General features: G+C 45.8%; 1 protein-coding gene across 2 annotated transcripts in view; it reads left to right on the forward strand.

The window, feature by feature from the left end:
- The window catches only part of ARHGAP10 (Rho GTPase activating protein 10), a 421,521-nt gene that overhangs the window by 274,981 nt on the left and 124,455 nt on the right, over positions 1-22,085 (forward strand). For both annotated transcript variants that reach the window (XM_073576247.1, XM_073576246.1), the window contains one exon: positions 8,659-8,818. In XM_073576247.1, the coding sequence (XP_073432348.1) occupies positions 8,659-8,818 (160 nt within the window). The remainder of the gene's footprint in view (positions 1-8,658; positions 8,819-22,085) is intronic.

Raw genomic sequence — 22,085 nt, forward strand, 5'->3', positions numbered from 1 at the left:
GCGATATCGCTAGCAATATCGCTGCTACGTCACAAAACCAGTGACGTTTTAGCGATATTGCTAGCGATATTGCTTAGTGTAAAACCCCCTTAAGTCTCACCATTTTTGTCTGATAACATTAACATTTTTTCCAAAACAATTATCTTTGGGTTGAGCAATCATTCAATTGTAAAGTGTGGTGACATTCCTACATATTAGAAGGTCTTTTCAAAGGGCTGAGGAGTTCTTTCATGAGCTGCCATTTACGTTTCCCTTGTGTAAAGGGCATGTCACACTAAGAGATATCTCTAGCAATATCGCTGTCTGATACTTACCTACGACCGCTCCCCCGCTGGTTATCGCTGATCGCGCGAGAACGTTCAGGACCGTTTCTCGTCGTCCGCTTCCTGCGGCGCTTCCTGTTGTGACGACGAGCGACGTGTGGAGCCGGGCGGGAGGACGCAGGATCGCCTGGTGTGACAGTTAAGTAGCGACCCCCGTCCCCAGCGATGTCGCTAGTGAGATCTTCCTGTTTGGCAGCTCACCAGTGATCATTTAGCGATGCACCAGCGATCCTGACCTCGTCATATCGCTGGTACATCGCTAAGTGTGACAGTACCTTAAGAATTCCCCAGTCGCTTTGTTAATCTCACAGCCAGTATTTCCCTCAGCTTTTACTATGGGGTCAAGTGAAAAGGATTTCTCATTTTTACAACATTTACAAAACCATTTTTTTAGGGACTACCTCAAATTTGAAGTCACTTTGAGGGGTCTATATGGCAGAAAATACCCAAAAGTGACACCATTCTAAAAACTGCACCGCTCAAGCTACTCAATACTACATTCAAGAATATTATTAACCCTTCAGGTGCTTCACAGGAACTGAAGCAACGTGGAAGGAAAATATGGACATTTTAATTTTTCCAACATAAATTTTGTTTTAGCATCAATTTTTTCATTTTCACATGGGTAACAGGATAAAATGGATCCTAAAATTTGTTGGGCAATTTCTCCTGAGTACACCAATACCTCATATGTGGTCATAAACCACTGTTTGGGCACACGACAAAGCTCAGAAGGGAAGGAGCGTCATTTGACTTTTTGAATGGAAAATATGCTGGATTATTAAGCGGTTGCCATGTCGCGTTTGGAGAGCCCCTGTGTACCTAAACATTCGAGCTCCCCCACAAGTGACCCCATTTTGGAAACTAGACCCTCCAAGGAACTTATCTAGATGCATAGTGAGCACTTTGAACCCCCAGCTGCTTCACAAATTGATCTGTTGAAAAAAAAGTACTTTTTTCACAATTTTCTTTTAGCCTCAGGTTTTTCATTTTCACATAGGTAATAGGATAAAGTGGATCCAAAAATTTGTTGGGCAATTTCTCCTGAGTACACCGATACCTCATATGTGGTCATAAGCCACTGTTTGGGAGCACAGCAGGGCCTGGAAGGGAAGGAGCGCCATTTGACTTTTTGAATGGAAAATTAGCTCCAATCGTTAGTGGACACCATGTCGTGTTTGGAGAGCCCCTGTGTGCCTAAACATTGGAGCTCCCCCACAAGTAACCCCATTTTGGAAACTAGACCCCTGAAGGAACTTATCTAGATGTGTGGTGAGCACTTTGAACCCCCAAGTGCTTCACAGAAGTTTATAATGCAGAGCAGTGAAAATAAAAAAATCATTTATTTTCCTCAAAAATGATTTTTTAGCCCGCTATTTTTTATTTTCACAAGGCTATCAGGAGAAATTGGACCATAAAAGTTGTTGTGCAATTTGTCCTGAGTACACCGATACCCCATATATGGGGGGGGGGGGAACCACTGTTTGGGCGCATGGGAGAGCTCAGAAGGGAAGGAGTGCCATTTTGGAATGCAGAATTTGATGGAATGTTCTGCGGGTGTCATGTTGCGTTTGCAGATCCCCTGATGTGCCTAAAGAGTAGAAACCCCCCACAATTGATCCCATTTTGGAGACTAGAACCCCCAAGGAGCTTATCTAGATGCCTAGTGAGCACTTTGAGCCCCCAAGTGCTTCACAGTAGTTTATAAACGCAGAGCCATGAAAATAAAAAAAACATTTTTTTTTCCTTAAAAATGATTTTTAGCCCGCTATTTTTTATTTTCCCAAGGGTAACAGGATAATTTGGACCCCAAAAGTTGTTGTCCAGATTGTCCTGAGTACGCTGGTACCCCATATGTGGGGGGGAACCACTGTTTGGGCGCACGGCAGGGCTCAGAAGGGAAGGAGAGTCATTTGACTTTTTGAATGGAAAATTAGCTCCAATCGTTAGCGGACACCATATCATGTTTGGAGAGCCCCTGTGTGCCTAAACTTTGGTGCTCCCCCACTAATGACCCCATTTTGGAAACTAGACCCCCTAAGGAACTTATGTAGATGCATAGTGAGCACTTTGAACCCCCAGGTGCTTCACAGAAGTTTATAACGCAGAGCCGTGAAAATAAAAATATTTTTTTTCCTCAAAAAATGATTTTTTAGCTTGCTGTTTTTTATTTTCACAATGGTAACAGGAGAAATTGGACCCTTATAGTTGTTGTCCAGTTTGTCCTGAGTACGCTGGTACCCCATATGTCGGGGGGGGAACCACTGTTTGGGCACACGTCGGGGCTCGGAAGGGAAGTAGTGACGCTTTGAAATGCTGACTTGATGGAATTGTCGGCGGGCGCCATGTTAGGTTTGCAGAGCCCCTGATGTGCCTAAACAGTAGAAACCCCCACAAGTGACCCCATTTTGGAAACTAGACCCCCCAAGTAACTTATCTAGATGTGTGGTGAGCACTTTGAACCCCCAAGTGCTTCACAGAAGTTTATAACGCAGAGCCGTGAAAATAAAAAAAATCATTTTTTTCCTCAAAAATAATTTCTTAGCCCGCAATTTTTTATTTTCACCAGGGTAACGGGAGAAATTGGACCCCAAAAGTTGTTGTACAGTTTGTCCTGAGTACACTGGTACCCCATATGTGTGGGGGGACCACTGTTTGGGCACACGTCAGGGCTTGGAAGGGAAGTAGTGACGTTTTGAAATGCCGACTTGATGGAATGGTCTGCGGGCATCATGTTACGTTTGCAGAGCACCTGATGTGCCCAAACAGTGGTAAACCCCCCCCAAATGACCCCATTTTGCAAACTAGACCACCAAGGAGCTTATCTAGATGTGTGGTGAGCACTTTGAACCCTTAAGTGCTTCACAGAAGTTTATAACGCAGAGCCGTGAAAATAAAAAAATCATTTTTTTCCACAAAAATAATTTTTTTAGCCCCCAATATTTTATTTTCCCAAGGGTAACAGGAGAAATTAGACCCCCAAAGCTGTTGTGCAATTTTGTCCCGAGTACGCTTATACCCCATATCACGGTTTGGGCACACGTCGGGGCTCGGAATGGAGGGAGCACTGTTTGACTTTTTGAACACAAAATTGGCTGCAATAAATGGTGGTGCCATGTCGCATTTGGAGACCCCGTGATGTGCCTAAACAGTGGAAACCCCTCAGTTCTAACTTCATCCCTAACCCCAACACACCCCTAACCCTAATCCCAACCCTAACCCTAACCACAAGCCTAACCCTAATCCCAACCCACCCCTAACCCTAATCTTAACCCTAATTCCAACCCTAACCCCAGTTCCAACCCTAATTCTAACCCAAATTCCAACCCTAACCCCAGTTCCAATCCTAATTCTAATCCAAATTCCAACTCTAACCCTAATTCTAACTCTAAGGCTGTGTTCACACACAGTTTTTTTTGCGGTTTTTCCCACGGATTTGCCAAAAAATCCGCAGGAAAAGCGCGAAAAATAAGCTTCCTATTCATTTCTATACATTTTCCACTTTTTGTGCACATTGATGCGTTTTTTACCGCAAAAAAACGCATTGCGGTAAAAAACGCAGCATGCTCATTAATTTCGCGGATTTTTCCGCGTTTCTGATTATTTCCATGCGTTTAGAAAACGCGCGGAAAAAAACGCATAAAAACCGCGCAAAAATCGCGCAGAAAAAACGCGCGGTTTCTGGGAAGGAAGTCAGGTTTTCCAGCAGAAATTTTCTGCTATGTGTTCACTTAGCCTAATGGAAAAATAAAATTATTTTCTTTATTTTCTTATTTGTCCCTACCTATGGGGGTGATAAACGGGGGGGTGTATTTACTTTTTTTATTTTGATCACTGTGGCCAGTATCCTCCTGTCGCATACTTCCTGAACTGGATCAAGGGGGCATCCCAGGACAGAGCTGGCCCTTCTAATCAGTTTGTCCAGCCTATTCCTGTCCCTGGTTGATATGCCACTACCCCAGCACGCCACACCAAAGAAGATGACTGATGCCACAACAGAGTTGAAGAAGGATGCAAGGAGTGCCCCCCTAACTCCGAAGGCTCTCAGCCTTCTGAGCAGATAAAGCCTACTGTGGCCCTTCCTGTACACTGCATCCAAGTGATGGGCCCAATCAAGCTTATTATTGAGGATCACACCAAGGTACTTATAGGTGTCGACTATCTCAATGTCATTTCCCTGAATGTTCACCACTACTGGTGGATTTTTTCCCTTGCGAAAGTCCACCACCAATTCCTTGGTCTTCCCGGAATTAATCCTAAGGTGGTTCCTCTGAAACCACTCCACAAAAGCTTGGTTAGTATCTCTGTACTCTTTCATCTCCTCCTGTGATGAGGCCTACTATTGCAGAGTCATCAGAATACTTCTGCAAGTACGGTTCACAACTTTCAGATGTCGCATGCGGCCGATGCCGGTGGTGTTGCGTCTCTTCGCCTTGGCACTCCAATTGTACTTTCTCTTGCGCTTGGCTGGGTATCCAGACATGACAGGATGGCTGCAGATGTGGGCGGATTCCGCAGCCGAGACACCATGTCATGTCTGGGCGCCCTGCCGCCTGCGGTGGGGAGTGATGGAGGCGGCTGAGTGGGATGTCCCGTTATTGGTGCTGATGGCGGCTTTATGGGCGGATTGTGCAGAGGCCCCGGAGCCGCTGAGTCCTGGGTGCAGCCTGCGGATCCGGCTGTGGGCTCCGCACAGTGCACGGTATTCTCCAGCCCTCCGCCATGTACGAAGGGAACATCGTCATTCGGAAAGCGTTGCAATAAGACGCACACTCTGTGCCGTCGCTGCGGGTCCAAGGCCTACCATCTCCAGAAATCCACCTGTGGAAAGTGTGGATACCCAGCCAAGCGTAAGAGAAAGTACAATTGGAGTGCCAAGGCGAAGAGACGCAACACCACCGGCACCGGCCGCATGCGACATCTGAAAGTTGTGAACCGCAGATTCAAAAATGGATTCCGTGAAGGCACAACACCGTACTTCTGCAAGTAGCAGCTAGATGAGTTGCACTTAAAATCCGCAGTGTACAGTGTGAAGAGAAAAGGGGCAAGAACTGTACCTTGAGGTGCCCCTGTATTGCAGATCACCGTGTCTGACACACTGTCCCGAACCTTTACAAACTGAGGTCGGTTCGTGAGGTAGTTAAGGATCCAGGTGGAGAGTTGGAGGTCCAAGCCAACAAGGCCCAGCTTGTCTCTCAGTAGACCTGGCTGTATGGTATTAAAAGCACTAGAGAAATCGAAGACTATTATTCTCACAGTGTTCCCAGGTTTCTCCAGGTGAGAGAGAGTCCTATCTAGAAGGTGGATAATGGCATCATCCACACCAATGCCCGGCCTGTAGGCAAACTGGAGAGGGTCCATATCCGAGCTCACTAGAGGACGGAGACGTGTGAGAACCAATCTCTCTAGTACCTTCATCAGGTGTGATGTCAATGCTACAGGTCTATAGTCATTAAGGTCTTTCGGATAAGGTTTCTTCGGAACTGGTACCACACACGATAATTTCCACAGTTGTCGTGTGTGGTACCAGTTCCGAAGAAACCTTATCCGAAAGACCTTAATGACTATAGACCTGTAGCATTGACATCACACCTGATGAAGGTACTAGAGAGATTGGTTCTCACACGTCTCCGTCCTCTAGTGAGCTCGGATATGGACCCTCTCCAGTATATATAGATAGATAGATAACCAAATGTAATACTAAACTGGGTGCTACACTGCATTGAAGGTACAATAACATTTAATGGGAGAAAAAAGTTTTTAAGTGATTTTATTACTCTTATGTGTGTCCTTTTTGAATCAATTAATGTGTATACTTAGTAATTTATTAGGTGTGCACATCCTTATTGCATTGATTCTTCTCCCATTAATGATAAGAGTAGGATCGGTCCTGTGACAGAGCTTAGTGGAAAAGACCAGAGAGCTGTGACAGCCACACTCCCTGCTCTCTGGTCTCTCTCTTCAAATGAGCACTTCCATCAGAGGAGGGAGGCAGTCAGTGGACAGTCCCTTTTGTCCCTAGCATTATCACAGCTGATTGAACAGCTTGATCCAGTCAGCTGACTGCTGCCTCGGACTAACCTACATTTCACAGATATCAGGAGACTGAAGAGTCTCTGCACAAGTACTGTTATCTCTTGCACAGAAGAGCCAGGAGGAGGGTCTGGCATAGACTGGGCATGGCCTCACTTGTGATGTTACATCCAGTCGCTGCCAGAACAGGAAATCTCTAGATTGAGTGTGTCCAGCTCCACCGGATTCTGGAGAGAAGCTGGTCACATGCTGAAGTGTGGTATCTAGGCAACGGTGCAGAATGGTGACAGCTAGTATATTACAAACTCAGCATTCTGCAGCCTAGATACACACATACAGTACAATATCAAAAAAGCCCGAACAACCCCTTTAAGGGTCCAATGCGGAAAAGTCCTTTAATATGATGATGCACCTTTTATACTATATTTTAGCATGAGATAAGTTTTACATGTGCCGTATTTATTACATTTTCTGATGGACAATAATTTTCTTCCAGCAAATATTATTGTTTCCAGGTGTACTCTTGTCTTTAAGAAGTAAGTGGTGTCACAATAGTGTAAGATACCGTCATATGTTAAAGTTTGGGCACCCCTATTAATGTTAACCTTTTTTCTTTATAACAATTTTGTTTTTTGCAACAGCTATTTCAGTTTCATATATCTAATAACTGATGGACTTAGTTACATTTCTGGATTCAAATGAGGTTTATTGTACTAACAGAAAATGTGCAATCTGCATTTTAACAAAATTTGACCGGTGCAAAAGTATGGGCACCTCAACATAAAAGTGACATTAATATTTCGTAGATCCTCCTTTTGCAAAAATAACAGCCTCTAGTCGCTTCCTGTAGCTATTAATGAGTTCCTGGATCCTGGATGAAGGTATTTGTGACCATTCCTGTTTACAAAACAATTCCAGTTCAGTTAAGTTTGATGGTCACCGAGCATGGACAGCCCGCTTCAAACCATCCCACAGATGTTCAATGATATTCAGGTCTGGGGACTGGGATGGCCATTCCAGAACATTGTAATTGTTCCTCTGCAGGAATGCCTGAGTAGATTTGGAGCGGTGTTTTGGAGTATTGTCTTGCTGAAATATCCATCCCCTACGTAACTTCAACTTCGTCACTGATTCTTGCACATTATTGTCAAGAATCTGCTGATACTGAGTTGAATCCATGCGACCCTCAACTTTAACAAGATTCCAGGTGCCGGCATTGGCCACACAGCCCCAAAGCATGATGGAACCTCCACCAAATTTTACTGTGGGTATCAAGTGTTTTTCTTGGAATGCTGTGTTTTTTAGCCTCCATGCATAACGCCTTTTTGTATGACCAAACAACTCAATCTTTGTTTCATCAGTCCACAGGACCTTCTTCCAAAATGTAACTGGCTTGTCCAAATGTGCTTTTGCATACCTCAGGCGACTCTGTTTGTGGCGTGCTTGCAGAAACGGCTTCTTTCGCATCACTCTCCCATACAGCTTCTCCTTGTGCAAAGTGCGCTGTATTGTTGACCTATGCACAGTGACACCATCTGCAGCAAGATGCTGCTGCAGGTCTTTGGAGGTGGTCTGTGGATTGTCCTTGACTGTTCTCACCATTCTTCTCTGCCTTTCTGATATTTTTCTTGGCCTGCCACTTCTGGGCTTAACAAGAACTGTACCTGTGTTCTTCCATTTCCTTACTATGTTCCTCACAGTGGCAACTGACAGGTTAAATCTCTGAGACAACTTTTTGTATCCTTCCCCTGAAAAGCTATGCTGAATAATCTTTGTTTTCAGATCATTTGAGAGTTGTTTTGAGGAGCCCATGATGCCACTCTTCATAGGAGAATCAAATAGGAGAACTACTTGCAAGTGGCCACCTTAAATACCTTTTCTCATGATTTGATACACCTCGCTATGAAGTTCAAAGCTCAATGAGGTTGCAAAACCAATTTAGTGCTTCAGGAAGTCAGTAAAAAGTAGTTAGGAGTGTTCAAATCAAGAAAATGATAAGGATGCCCATACTTTTGCACTGGTCAAATTTTGTTTAAATGCAGATTGCACATTTTCTGCTAGTACAATAAACCTCATTTGAATCCAGTTATTAGATATATGAAACTGAAATAGCTGTTGCAAAAACCAAAATTGTTATAAAGAAAAAAGGTTAACATTAATAGGGGTGCCCAAACGTTAACATATGACTGTACTTAAGAATTCATGAAATTAGAAGTATCGCCCAATCATTTGTGAATCTAGTGCCAAAAATTATAGACACAACTCTTTTGTATCATTTTACTTTTTTTTGGACTTTCTCCAGTGTTTCTAACAATGCCAAGAAGAATTTGATGACAGTAGCTAATTTGGGAGTGGTGTTCGGTCCAACGCTGATGAGGCCTCAAGAAGAAACGGTAGCAGCCATCATGGACCTGAAGTTTCAGAACATTGTTGTTGAAATACTCATTGAAAACCATGAAAAGGTACGGTGGCTTCAAATGTGACTTGAGTATAAATGTTAAACTTAATCTTAAAGGGTTAATATAAAGAGGTAAGCAAGGCAGGTAGTGTCACGTATACTAAGACACATGCCAGAATGTGTTTGCACTGAGCAGATATCATGCTGCACTGGGAGAAGCCGGCTAGGTACGGCATGAGACTATTGACTATTCTCATCACTGTCTGTGGTCCTTGACCAGAGCTTCTAAATATTTTCTTTGAAGATGTGGTCACTTCTTGATCACCTCTAGTGAACCAGGATGTTGTAAGGGGACGACGGTGACAGTACCTGTGGTAATTGACCCATCACTGCCCCCGATGACATCCTGTTTCAGGAGGGTTGACTGTTGAGAAGTGAGTACAGCCCAAGCCTTCTGTGACGTCCCGTTTGGGACTATTCTCGAACAAAATGTCACAGGAAGTAAAATGAAAAAACCCAAATAGGAAAAATAGCAGGATAAGGAAAAGTGTATTGAATGTAATAATAAAGCAAATTGCAATAATGTAGTTGCTGGGGCTTAAAAAGAGGTATTTTTAAAGGGATTTATAGGTAACGAAATACTGATTTAAAGGGTCTGTCTGGTCTTCAGATAAAAGTTTACAGACACAGAAAAGATATTCTTGTATTACTGGCAAGAACGGATAGTCACATGACTGCAAGTATGTGATTTGCCTACTTCCGCTCACATTCTGACTAGACATGGTCGACCTCGCTCAATTCACTTGTGTTGAGCGAGACAGAGCATGTCAAGTCGGAATGTGGCTATGCAAATCACATCCTTTCAGTCGTGACCTGCCACTCTCACTGAAAATACCAAAGAATGTTGATCTCATGTGGTACACTTACTGAAAGAATTCAAAGTATCAGCCGACCAGGCTACCCCTTTGAAGACGTTGTCCAGTTCTTTTCATATTGATGGCCTATCATTAACCCCTTACCGACATCAGACGTATTATTACGCCGATGTCTGTATCCCTGCCATTGATGTGGGCTCCGGTGGTGAGCCCACATCTTTCCCGGGACATGTCAGCTAACATGTGTCCGCAATAGCCGTGGGTCGAATCGCGATCCACCTGTGGCTATTAAGTAGTTGAATGCCACTTTCAAACTCCAGCGGCATTTAAATGGCGCTTCTGGCTATCGGGCCAGAAATACTCTCACTGGTAACCCGCGTCACGTGATTGCGGGTCACTGATGTGTCGGCATGACAACCCGAGGTCTCCTGGAGACCTCTATGGTTGTCAGTGCCGGAATGCTGTGAGCGCCACCCAGTGGTCGGTGCTCACAACAAGTCAGTAATTCAGCTACATAGAGGCGAGCTGCTCATCGCCTCTATGTAGCTGAGCCGATGGAGTTGTGCCTTCTTCTAGCCTCCTATGTAGACTATTGATTGAAGCATAGCAAAAGTTAAAAAAAATGTTTAAAAATGTAAAAAAAAATTAAAAGTTCAAATCACCCCCCCTTTCGCCTCATTCAAAATAAAACAATAAAATCAAACATAGACATATTTGGTATCGCCGCATTCAGAATCGCCCGATCTATCAACATTAAAAAAGGATTAACCTGATGGCTAAACGGTGTAGCGAGAAAAAAATTAAAAACGCCATAATTATGTTTTTTTGGTCGCCGAGACATTGCATTAAAATACAGTAACGGGCGATCAAAAGATTGTATCTGCAACAAAATGGTATCTTTAAAAGAGTCAGCCCGGCTCGCAAAAAATGAGCCCTCACTCAACCAGAGATCAAGAAAAATGGAGATGCCACAGTCTCGGAAAGTGGTGCTATTTTTTTTAGCAAAGTTTGGAATTTTTTTCACCACTTAGATAAATAGGAACCTAGACATGTTTGGTGTCTATGAACTCGTAATGACCTGGAGAATCATAATGGCAGGTCAATGTTAGTATTTAGTGAACCTAGCAAGAAAAGCCAAACAAAAAAGTGTGGGATTGCACTTTTTTTTTTGCAATTTCACCACACTTGGAATTTTTTTTCCATTTTCTAGTGCACAACATGGTAGAACCAATGGTGTCGTTCAAAATTACAACTCGTCCTGCAAAATATAAGCCCTCAAATGGCCATGTTGACGGAAAAATATAAAAGTTATGGCTCTGGGAAGGAGGGGAGCGAAAAACGAAAATGCAAAGCCAAAAAAAGCTCCGGGGTTAAGATAGGTCATCAATATGAGGTTGGTGAGGGTGCAGTACCCAACACCCCCGCCAATCGGTTGTTCTTGCCATCAGCCGAATTTGAGTATGTAGATGTGCAGTTTCCAGCCTCGGCCACTATAGAGTTGAAGGAGTTGTGCTTTTCCACTCGGTAACCAATCACGTCTGAGTGGCGTATGCATTGAGACACTAAGGATAGGCTATGGATGTAAAAGTTCTGGACAACCCATTCAAATACTAAGCTTTTGGCAGAGGAAGGAGCAAAAGATTATTATTACAGCATTATGCTGTTCTGAATGTTTTAAAGCTTTTGGTTACAGCTGTGTGTGCTTATATTGAATGGTATAGACTGCAGCTTACGCTCAGGTCACTGCTTCTGGATATGTAGATTTGCTGTACATTTAATAAATGTAAAACTATGCGTCATTAATTCAATTATCGGAATTCGGCATACTGTCAATAATTTGCTTTGTTATATTTTCACAAGCTTATTGTATTCTTTTATCTTTATGACTGTAGTGAAGTAGCTTCTATAACTGATAACAGTTACTTGCCAGAGGTATACAGCGCACGACAAATTAAAAGTCAAGTGAGGTGACACTGGGATATAAGGGAGGGCTGGGAAACCAACTTGCATTGGTAGAAGAAAAAAATTTCATTACTGGCAATGGCCCAGGGCTAACAGACTAGACAAGAGACGTATTGTTATAAGGAAAGTATGGAAAGTAATGCCTAAACTATTTATAAGTCACAGAGAAGTGTGTGCAGGAGTATAATTTAAATGTGTGTTTTTATATCTGTATATCTTCATTTGTGTTCATATTGTTAGTAAATGAAAAGCATATAATTATAATTTTCTGTATTGGTGTCATGAGGAACCTGTTGCATTGAATATATTTCCTGATATGCCTTCTCTGCATGACACAGCATATATTATATCACGGTCAATGACTTGTTGAGCCCCACTCCGGACCCCTAAGCCTATTAAGGGATTTAAAGTGAACCTGTCATCAGGATAATAATAATCTTTATGTTTATGTAATGCTAACATAGTCCACAGCGCTTTACAGTTTGCACACATTATCATCACTGTCCCCGATGGGGCTCACAATCTAAATTCCCTATCAGTATGTCTTTGGAATGTGGGAGGAAACCGGAGTACCCAGAGGAAACCCACACAAACACAGGGAGAACATACAAACTCCTTGCAGATGTTGTCCTTGGTGGGATTCAAACCCAGGACTCCAGCGCTGCAAGGCTGCAGTGCTATCCACTGAGAATTTTATTTGGACATCTTGGAGAAAACCAGGGTTGAAGCTATAGTGACAAGGGCACTGAGCATGCACTGTGCTTCCAGCTCTCCTGCGCCTCTCCCTTCTCCCCACCTGCCACTGGCCTCTGACTGATAGATCACTCTTGTCTCAGTGACCTGGCTTCCCCATTTGAGATAAATCAGGATCTTATTTCGCATGCACCTCCCTTCTGAGGAGATGCACCAAGGTGATCATGCCCCTCTATGCATAATCTTCAGTCCATCGACCGGTGTTGAAAAGGGAGAGAGGCTGGAGAATTGAAAATGAAATGCTCTCCCTGCATTAGTGAGCAAAATTTCAATTCTGGATTACTTGAAGATTTAAAAATATAATTCTACAAGAAAGGTATGGATTTAATAAGGATTAAAGGCTCTGTACTCGCATGCCGTTAGGGTTGTAATATCCCGATGACAGGTTCACTTTAAACAAATTACACGTTATTCCGAATCTTTTCCTACAAAGCTCTACATCAATCTTCTCCGCTTCTCTTGCTCCATGCCATGCTGTCCACTTTTATTTTAAATGGATGCACATGTAAAATGAAGATGTGTGCCACAAAAAAGAAATCACTTCAAAACATGATATACTGCCATTTGTTTTTTAAAACCTAAAACAAGGTTAGCACCCAAATGAAAATCCTGATCACAAGATCAGTATAAGAGTGCAAAGTGAATAGAAAAAATTCAGTGTATAAATCATGATAATGATAAAAAGAAAAAAAGCACCAAAAGAATCCAATAAATAAAATTTATAAAGCTTTATTGGAAACAGAAATAATAAAACCATGTAACTGAAAATAAATAGAGATGTGACAGTGGTAAGCCAAAAGGTGGAACCACAAAGAGGCTCAGGCAAGAAAGCAGACTTATAATTTGTAAACCATTTCACACAAAAGTGCAAGTGCATATGTGCAGTATCATGTACCCATATAAATGACCAGGACAATTAGTCACATCAGGACAAAGGGTACATTAACAAAGTCTATGAAGGCTGTATACCAATACAAAGATATAGATATGAGACTAAGAAAATATGTGAAAAAGTGGTATAGTAACTGCCTGAAAAACTTTACCTGAGACTCAGTGGTGCCACCCACCCCAACGCACATTTCGGCGCCGTGCCTTCTTCCGGGGGAGTGGCATCAATGAGCAATCAGGACCTTAAATATACCCGGGGGCCAATCAGGGTGCCTAGTCCAAAACATGGTACCACTGTATGTCATTGGTGCATATGACGCCGACCCAACCTGGAAGTAGGCATCACCGAGGACGTCACCAGCCAAGCTAGTGCGCGTCAAAGAGCAACGCCCACCAGCGATCACGTGAGCAGAGCTATGGACGCGGACACAACAAGGTTGGATTGAAGACGCCGTCAGCGATGCCCAGCAACCAGAAGCCAGCACACATGCGCACCAGCAGGTAACAATAGGGACTGTGCCCTGTGCAAGGGGAATTTACTGTGCACTTATAATAAGAGACTGTGCCCAGGGTGTATACAGCAGACTGTCTTGGAAGAAATCCCAGGGTTTGCTATGAACCTGAAGGCCATCATTAGATCGGAGGTCCAGGAGTCCTTAAAATACCTGATGGGGCAAAGAGAAGATGGGAAGCCAGAACTATTGTCATCAGATTCTGAAAGATCATTAGAGTTTAAGGGGGAGGATTCGGACCTGACGGATTCATCCTTCTCTGACGGGTATACAGGGGGTAGACCCTGCTTCCCGGCTGAGGATACTGACAGGCTGGTCAGGGCAATAAGGTCCACTATGGGCATATCTGATCCTAAGACTACCAGAACAGTCCAGACATTATGTTCAGTGGCTTGGAACAGAGTAAGAGGCATTTCTTTCCGGTTAATGAGAAAATCAAAATGCTCATTACCAGAGAATGGAAGAGGCTGGAAAGGAAAGGTCCACTTCCTTCTTCTTCAAAAAGGAGATACCACTTTGATGAGGAAGAGGAGGGCATATGGGAGAAGACCCCAAAGATCAATATTGCAAAATCAGTCAAAAGGTCTATGTTGCCTTTTGAGGACCTAGGGACTTTCAGGGATCGCTTGGATAAAAAGACAGAGGTCTTCCTAAAACAAGCCTGGGAATCATCGGCTCATTAAACCCGGCAATAGCGGCAACCTGCACGGCAAGGTCTATGATGATGTGGCTACAGCAGCTTGGTGACCAACTTAGAGACAACAGAAGGTACTGTCGGATCTTCTTCCTCTGTTGCAGGGAGCAGCTGCCTTTTTGGCTGACGACTCGGCCGATTCTGTTAGATTAGGAGACAGGTCGGCAAACCTGTCTAACGCTGCCCGCAGAGCCCTATTGCTCAAAAGCAGGCCGGAAGATGCCCAGTCCAAGAGTAGGCTATGCTCTGTCCTGTGTGAAGGGAAATATCTTTTCAGTCAAGCCCTGGACGATATACTAGACAAGCCAGCAGATAAGAAAAAAGGCTTTCCCAGTGCGTCCCGTCCTCAGTTCAAAAGCTCCTTTCGTAGGCGAAGGTGTAGGGAAGTGGACTGACCTTTTGGACCTGTCTGACGTAGGAAAGTGAATGCGAGATTTGTCATAAATATAGTTGATGTGAACTGGTGTATACGTAAGGGGGGACAGCTAGAAAGACTGGAAGATGGTGAAGTACTGGACTTCGGCCACTAGGGCGAGACCAATAATAGCAGGAAAGGGAGATGGTGCAGTACTAAAGAGAGCAGTAAGGAAAGGGCTTAACAGCAGCTTAAAGGTTAGGAAACTGCATAGTCATGGTGGGCGGAGTTACGGGAACTCGAGAGGGGGAATTCCCAGGGGGGGGAATAAATAGGGAGAGAGAGTTCCAGAAGGTAGCCAGTCCAAAGGGAGGAGGTGAGCAGAGGAAGAGACTGAAGGAGGAAAAGACGGAAAGTGGAAGAGCTCCAGAGAGGACTGGAAGAAGAGACTGTTAGGGGGTAGCCCTGACAGGATAGCCGAAGGACCGAGGAAGCCCAGAGGTACCAGACGGACAGACTCGGACGGGTGAAGCTCTGGTGGTAGGCCTAGGGCAGCAACAGCGATAGATCCGCGAGGTGCGTCACTACAAAGGAAAGAAGGAAGGTAAAAGGTACCCGGGCCTGTGAGTACGGAGGCTGTCGTGTTGCTGTGGTCATCGGGAGGACGACCAATAAAGAAGACCTGTTGAACGCACATTGGTTTCTGTCTTCAGTCTGTTCGCAGCACAAAAGGGACCACCCCCCCATTCGGCACACGTACCTACACTTGGCGTAGTCGGCAGGATCATCACCACCTAATCCACCAACGCCAGCGGTGAGACCGCACCGAAGATTGAAAGGACCCGCAAGGAATGGGTTGAAGATCGAGATTGGTGAACTGTAATTGTAATTATCGCATTGGACTGGACTTTGCTGGATTTGACTACAGGGGCCCGGAAGGTGACTTTTGCGGTTCTACAAATGGCGGCTGTCGGAGCGGAGGAATGCAGCGCTAAAAGAGACTGCTGGGGTGAGCTATGCTGAGCCTGCCCCTGGGGGGAACAGTTGCCAGAGCAGCAAGCACTCACCCATCCTGAAGATCTGCAGCAATTGGAGTCCCGGACCCGCGTAGCTGGAGCTGCAGGAGAAAAAGGAGGAGCACTCGCCCGCGGCCCAGGCTGTGTCGGAGCAGCCGCTGGAGGAACTGTTGCCGACCCTCCCTGCGGAACCATCGGGCCTGGAGGCAGGTCCTGCCGGACGGCAGAATGAGGAACAGCAGCGGACACCAGACGACGGGACCGGAAGCAGCGGAGGACCGGCGGGGATCAGCGGCACCTCGGACTCGCCAGTCGCTCGGATGCATCGGTACCTGGAGAAACTGCAGGGCAGCCTGAAGGAAGCCGCTGTGCCGGGGAAGGTGAGCGTTCCCCCGACCCAGCCGGTGGCACCGCAGGCAGTTCCCACCCCCATACCCCGTACACGAGCTGGGACCAAGGACCCAGACACCGGCCCTCAACCTCCCCACCCGGCCTCCTCTCGTCCAATGTCCCCAGCTCCAGATGGATCTGCGGCCCATGCAGGGCCGACCGCTGACTGCGCCATCGACCCTGAGCCGCCTCGCCCGGCGTCGCGCCCCGTTCCACGTCTTCGGTGCGGAGCGGGTCCGCGGCCTGTATCCCGAGACCAGGGGCGGCCTCTGTTGTGCTCCATACCACGGCTGCGGCCTGTCCATCGAGGCCCGCCGCCGCTCCGGCCCCACTCCAGACCGCTGCTGCGGCCGGGTCACCGGGCTCTGCGGCTTATGCGGGGCCATCTGATGTCCGCGCCATCAGGCCTCAGCTTCCCCGCTCCTCTTCCAACCAGCCAACATCTCTGGCCCCCTGCCTGAGGCTGAACCTGCAGGAGCTGAGGGCTGGACGAAGTGGAGCCACAACATCGACAGAGAGGAGCGTGCCTCTGCCGCAACCAGTGGTGGACTGCTGGGTCCCGACGCTGTCCTTCGGTGGGGATGCAAGGCCTAGTGTCCTTGTCGGCGGCTGCCCGCGCTCCAGCCGGGCGTCCTCTGGGGCCGCCGAGCCCTCCACAGAAGGAGTCGATCCACGCGCAGGGGCGGCTGAGGGCTCCTCTGCCCCCTAGACTTTTCCGCCGTTTGGAGACGCTGCGACGGCGGAGTTCTCTTCTGCCCGTGCCAGGGCCTGGTTCCCAAGTGAAGATACGGCACAGGATGTGCGCCGTGGAACTATCCTTGGCCCCTTCTTCCCCTTTTAATGCATCTCTCAGGAGGGAGATGGACTCCTGGGTCTTGGGCAATAAGAACACTCGGGGCCCAGGAACAGTCAAGACATCCCGGGGACTCCACGGCTGTGGAGTTCCTTGCTGTTGGCAGAACATCGGCCATCAGAGGATGGCCCAGAGCGCCGCTGAAAATTCGGACTACCGGGACTGCTGTGCACTCTTGCGCAACTTGGGGACTGTTCCGCGTCCCCACGGGGTAAGAGACCCCATTTCCTGATATGGCAGGGATGTGTGGAGGTACCTTCCACAAAGGAAGGGTGTGCACCACTGGTTAAGAAAAAAAATGTTTTTGACAATGTTTACAACAATTACATCATGAAAAGGTTAATAATGATGTACGCTTTAGAAAAATATACTAATCTGTTTTAATCGTTGGTAAAGGAGTAAATTGTTGTTTGTGTTAAAAATGAAGAGGTTCAACAGGTCCCGGGTACTGAAGTAAGGAGAAAAAATGCTTACCATGACTGATCATAACTGAAGGTACAAGATGGTTTACAGAATTGGAACAGACAGCTGTCCATAGATCAGGTCCTGAGTAGAACACCCCCCCCCAAGATGAAAGAGGGAAGCATACGGTGACATTGTAGGCCGGAGCCTCGGTCATTTTGCCCAAATTTGAAAAATTGTTCTGAAAGTGAGAAAAGTGGGGGGGGAGCACCGGTTGAGAAATTTGGGTGGTCCTGACCCAACAAAAGGGGATTGACATAGAGGCATACACGCCGGTGAGTAGCCGTAGGCTACTCGGGGCGTGATTGCTCCCGGTTCGGTTCAGCACACCGTGTATCGCGGGCCTCATTCAACAACCGGCCAGACAAAAGAAGGTGGGGAAGTTTAAGAAGGGCAAATGAACGGGACAAAATTGTCGAGGATGACAATGGTAAAAGGAAGGATGTGTGTAGGGAAGTGAGCTGACCTGTGGACCTGTCTGACGTAGGAAAGTGAATGCGAGATGTCATAAATATACTTGATGTGAACTGGTGTATACATAAGGGGAGACAGCTAGAGAGACTGGAAGATGGTGAAGTACTGGGCTTTGACCACTAGGGGGAGACCAAGAACAGCAGGAAAGGGAGACAGCGCAGTACTAAAGTTTGGCCACAAGACAGGGATAGAGAGCAGTAAGGAAAGGGCTTAACAGCAGCTTAAAGGCTAGGAAACTGCATAGTCATGGTGGGCGGAGTTACGGGAACTCGAGAGGGGAATTCCCAGGTAGGGGAAAAAATTGGGATAGAGAGTTCCAGAAGGTAGCCAGTCCAGGGGGAGGAACTGAGCAGAGGAAGAGACTGAAGGCGGAAAAGACGGAAAGTGGAAGAGCTCGAGAGGGGACTGAAAGAGACGGTCAGGGGGGTGGCCCTGACAGGATAGCCGAAGGACAGAGGAAGCCTGGGGGTACCAGACGGATAGACTCGGACGGGTGAAGCGCTGTGGTGGTATGCCTAGGGCAGCCACAGCAATAGAACTGCGAGGGGCGTCACTACAAAGGAAAGAAGGAAGGTAAAAGGTACCCGGGCCTCTGAGTACGGAGGCTGTTGTGTTGCTGTGGTCATCGGGAGGACGACCAATAAAGAAGACCTGTTGAACGTACATCGGTTTCCAGTCTGTTCGCGGTGCAAAAGGGACCACCCCCCACACCCCCCAGTCGGCACACGTATCTGCAAAGGTATAGCAGGAGTAGACCCTCCAAGGAACAGGGTGACTGGAAGGATAAGAAACCAAGGAGCAAGTGTTTCATGTTCGGGGGGTTCCTCGACGAGGAGCCGAAATTCCTCGAAGTGATGGGCCGTCCCAGGTAGGAGGAAGGTTGTCCCACTTCCAACCTGCCTGGGAGGAAATAATAATAATTAGTTTTATATGGCGCTAACATATTCCACAGCGCTTTGCAGTCTGCACACATTATCGGCCAATGCCTGGGTACTCAATGTAATAAGATCAGGGCTCAGACTAGAGTTCACATCCACTCCCAGGCACAGCTTCAGGATCTCGTTCCCCGGATCCTGGAAGGAACAACAGGCCCTAGAGATGGAAGTGTTACTTTTACTTCAAAAGACTGTACTGGTGGAGGTGCCTGTGCAGCAACAGGGGAGCAGGTTTTATTCTCCCCTGTTTCTGATAAGGATGCCCGACCAGTCGTTCAGGACAATTATCAACCTGAGAGGCCTCAAGAGGTTCGTGGTCTACAGACAGTTGAAAAGAGTCGATAAAGTCAGCAATAAGGATCTTGCTACATGAGTGTCTTACACTCCCTGACAGAAGTTATGTCGCTTATCCATGTTATGTAAATAAAAGCTTATAACCTGACGCTACAGTTAGGTCCTTATATATTTGGACAGAGACATTTTTCTAATTTTGGTTCTAGACATTACCACAATGAATTTTAAACAATACGGTTCAGATGCAGTTGATGTTCAGACTTTCAGCTTTCATTTGAGGGTATCCACATTAAAATTGGATGAAGCGTTAGGAATTTCAGCTCCTTAACATGTGCCACCCTGTTTTTAAAGGGACCAAAAGTAATTGGACAGATTAAATAATTGTAAATAAAATGTTCATTTCTAGTACTTGGTTGAAAACCCTTTGTTGGCAATGACTGCCTGAAGTTTTGAACTCATGGACATCACCAGACGCTGTGTTTCCTCCTTTTTGATGCTCTGCCAGGCCTTCACTGCGGTGGTTTTCAGTTGCTGTTTGTTTGTGGGCCTTTCTGTCTGAAGTTTCGTCTTTAACAAGTGAAATGCATGGTCAATTGGGTTGTGATCAGGTGACTGACTTGGCCATTCAAGAATATTCCACTTCTTTGCTGTAATAAACTCCCAGGTTGCTTTGGCTTTATGTTTTGGGTCATTGTCCATCTGTAGTATGAAACGATGACTAATCAGTTTGGGTGCATTTGGCTGGATCTGAGCACACAGTATGGCTATGAATACCTCAGAATTCATTCAGCTGCTTCTGTCCTGTGTCACATCATCAATAAACACTAGTGACCCAGTGCCACTGGCAGCCATGCATGCCCAAGCCATCACACTGTCTCTGCCATGTTTTACAGATGATGTGGTATGCTTTGGATCATGAGCTGTACCACGCCTTCGCCATACTTTTCTCTTTCCATCATTCTGGTAGAGTTTGATCTTGGTTTCATCTGTCCAAAGAATGTTCTTCCAGAACTGTGCTGGCTTTTTTTAGATGTTTTTCAGCAAAGTCCAGTCTAGCCTTTTAATTCTTGATGCTTATGAGTGGCTTGCACCGTGCAGTGAACCCTCTGTATTTACTTTCATGCAGTCTTCTCTTTATGGTAGATTTGGATATTGATACGCCTACCTCCTGGAGAGTGTTGTTCACTTGGTTGGCTGTTGTGAAGGGCTTTCTCTTCACCATGGAGATTATTCTGCGATCATCCACCACTGTTGTCTTCCGTGGGCGCCCAGGTCTTTTTGCATTTTTGCATTGATGAGTTCACCAGTGCTTGCTTTCTTTCTCAGGATGTACCAAACTGTAGATTTTGCCACTCCTAATGTTGTAGCAATTTTTCGGATGGGTTTTTTCTGTTTTTGCAGCTTAAGGATGGTTTGTTTCACCTGCATGGAGAGCTCCTTTGACTGCGTGTTTCCTTCACAGCAAAAACTTCCAAATGCAAGCACCACACCTCAAATCAACTCCAGGCCTTTTATCTGCTTAATTGAGAATGATATAACAAAGGGATTGCCCACACCTGTCCATGAAATAGCTTTGGAGTCAATTGTCCAATTACTTTTGGTCCCTTTAAAAACAGGGTGGCACATGTTAAGGAGCTGAAACTCCTAAACCCTTCATCCAATTTTAATGTGGATACCCTCAAATGAAAGCTGAAAGTCTGAACTTCAACTGCATCTGAATTGTTTTGTTTAAAATTCATTGTGGTAATGTCTAGAGCCAAAATTAGAAAAATGTTGTCTCTGTCCAAATATATATGGACCTAACTGTAAATTCAGTTTTGTCGCCTGGTCATATAATGCACCCAATCCTAGTTTACATCCTCACCTGTGCTTAGTAATGATCGGTTAATTAGTGGGTGTGTATGAAAAGAAACCCAGCACCCCAGACCTTCACTTTAGCTGCAAGTTGAGCTCTGACAACATGCCAAAAATCCACCCTGCAACCAAAGCCTAGATTATCATGAGGCTGAAGACCAGATCCAGTGCAGAGGTGGCTGGCACCTTTAATGTGTCTCACACTCAAGTACAAAGAAGATTCAAAGAGACTGGAGATGTGTTTGACAAGCCCAGGTCTGGCAGACCCTGCAAGACAACTGCTCAGGAGGAACGTTTGTTGGTTAGAAAATCCAAAGCAAGACCCTCTTCCACTGCTGCACAGCTCCAACAGGCCTGGTCACCTCAAGTCCCTGTGTCAACTAGAACAGTTTGTAGGATTCTCTCTCGAAATGGCCTCCATGGTCGAAACAGTGCCCAGAAGCCAGCACTAAACAAAAGGCAAATAAAAAACTGTGTGGCATTTGCAAAGTCCCACAGCCTGCTAAACAGATGGATACTGGAAACGTGGCAGAAGGTGGATTTCTCTGATGAATCTTCAGTAGAATTACACCATAGCCGCCGCAAATACTGCAGGAGACCTACTGGAGCCCGTATGAATCCAAAATACACCCAGAAAACAGTTAAATTTGGTGGTGGAAAGATCATGGTCTGGGGTTACATTCAGTATGGGGGTGTGCGAAACATTTGCAAGGTGGAAGGCAATATCAATAGCCTAAAATATCAAGAAGTATTAGCTACCTCTTATATTCCAAATCATTAAAGGGGTCAAATTCTGCAGCAGGATGGTGCTCCATCTCATACATCCATGTCTGCAACAAAGTTCCTCCAGGCAAAAAAGATCAAGGTGCTCAAGGACTGGCCAGCCCAGTCACCAGACATGAACATCATTGAGCAAGTTTGGGGTAGGATGAAAGAGGAAGCTTGGAAGACAAAACCAAAGAATCTAGATGAACTCTGGGAGGCATGTAAGACGGCATTCTTTGTTATTCCTGA

This window comes from Dendrobates tinctorius, unplaced genomic scaffold (genome assembly GCF_039654945.1).
Source record: "Dendrobates tinctorius isolate UK_male_01 unplaced genomic scaffold, ASM3965494v1 ptg000008l, whole genome shotgun sequence".
NCBI lineage: Eukaryota > Metazoa > Chordata > Amphibia > Anura > Dendrobatidae > Dendrobates > Dendrobates tinctorius.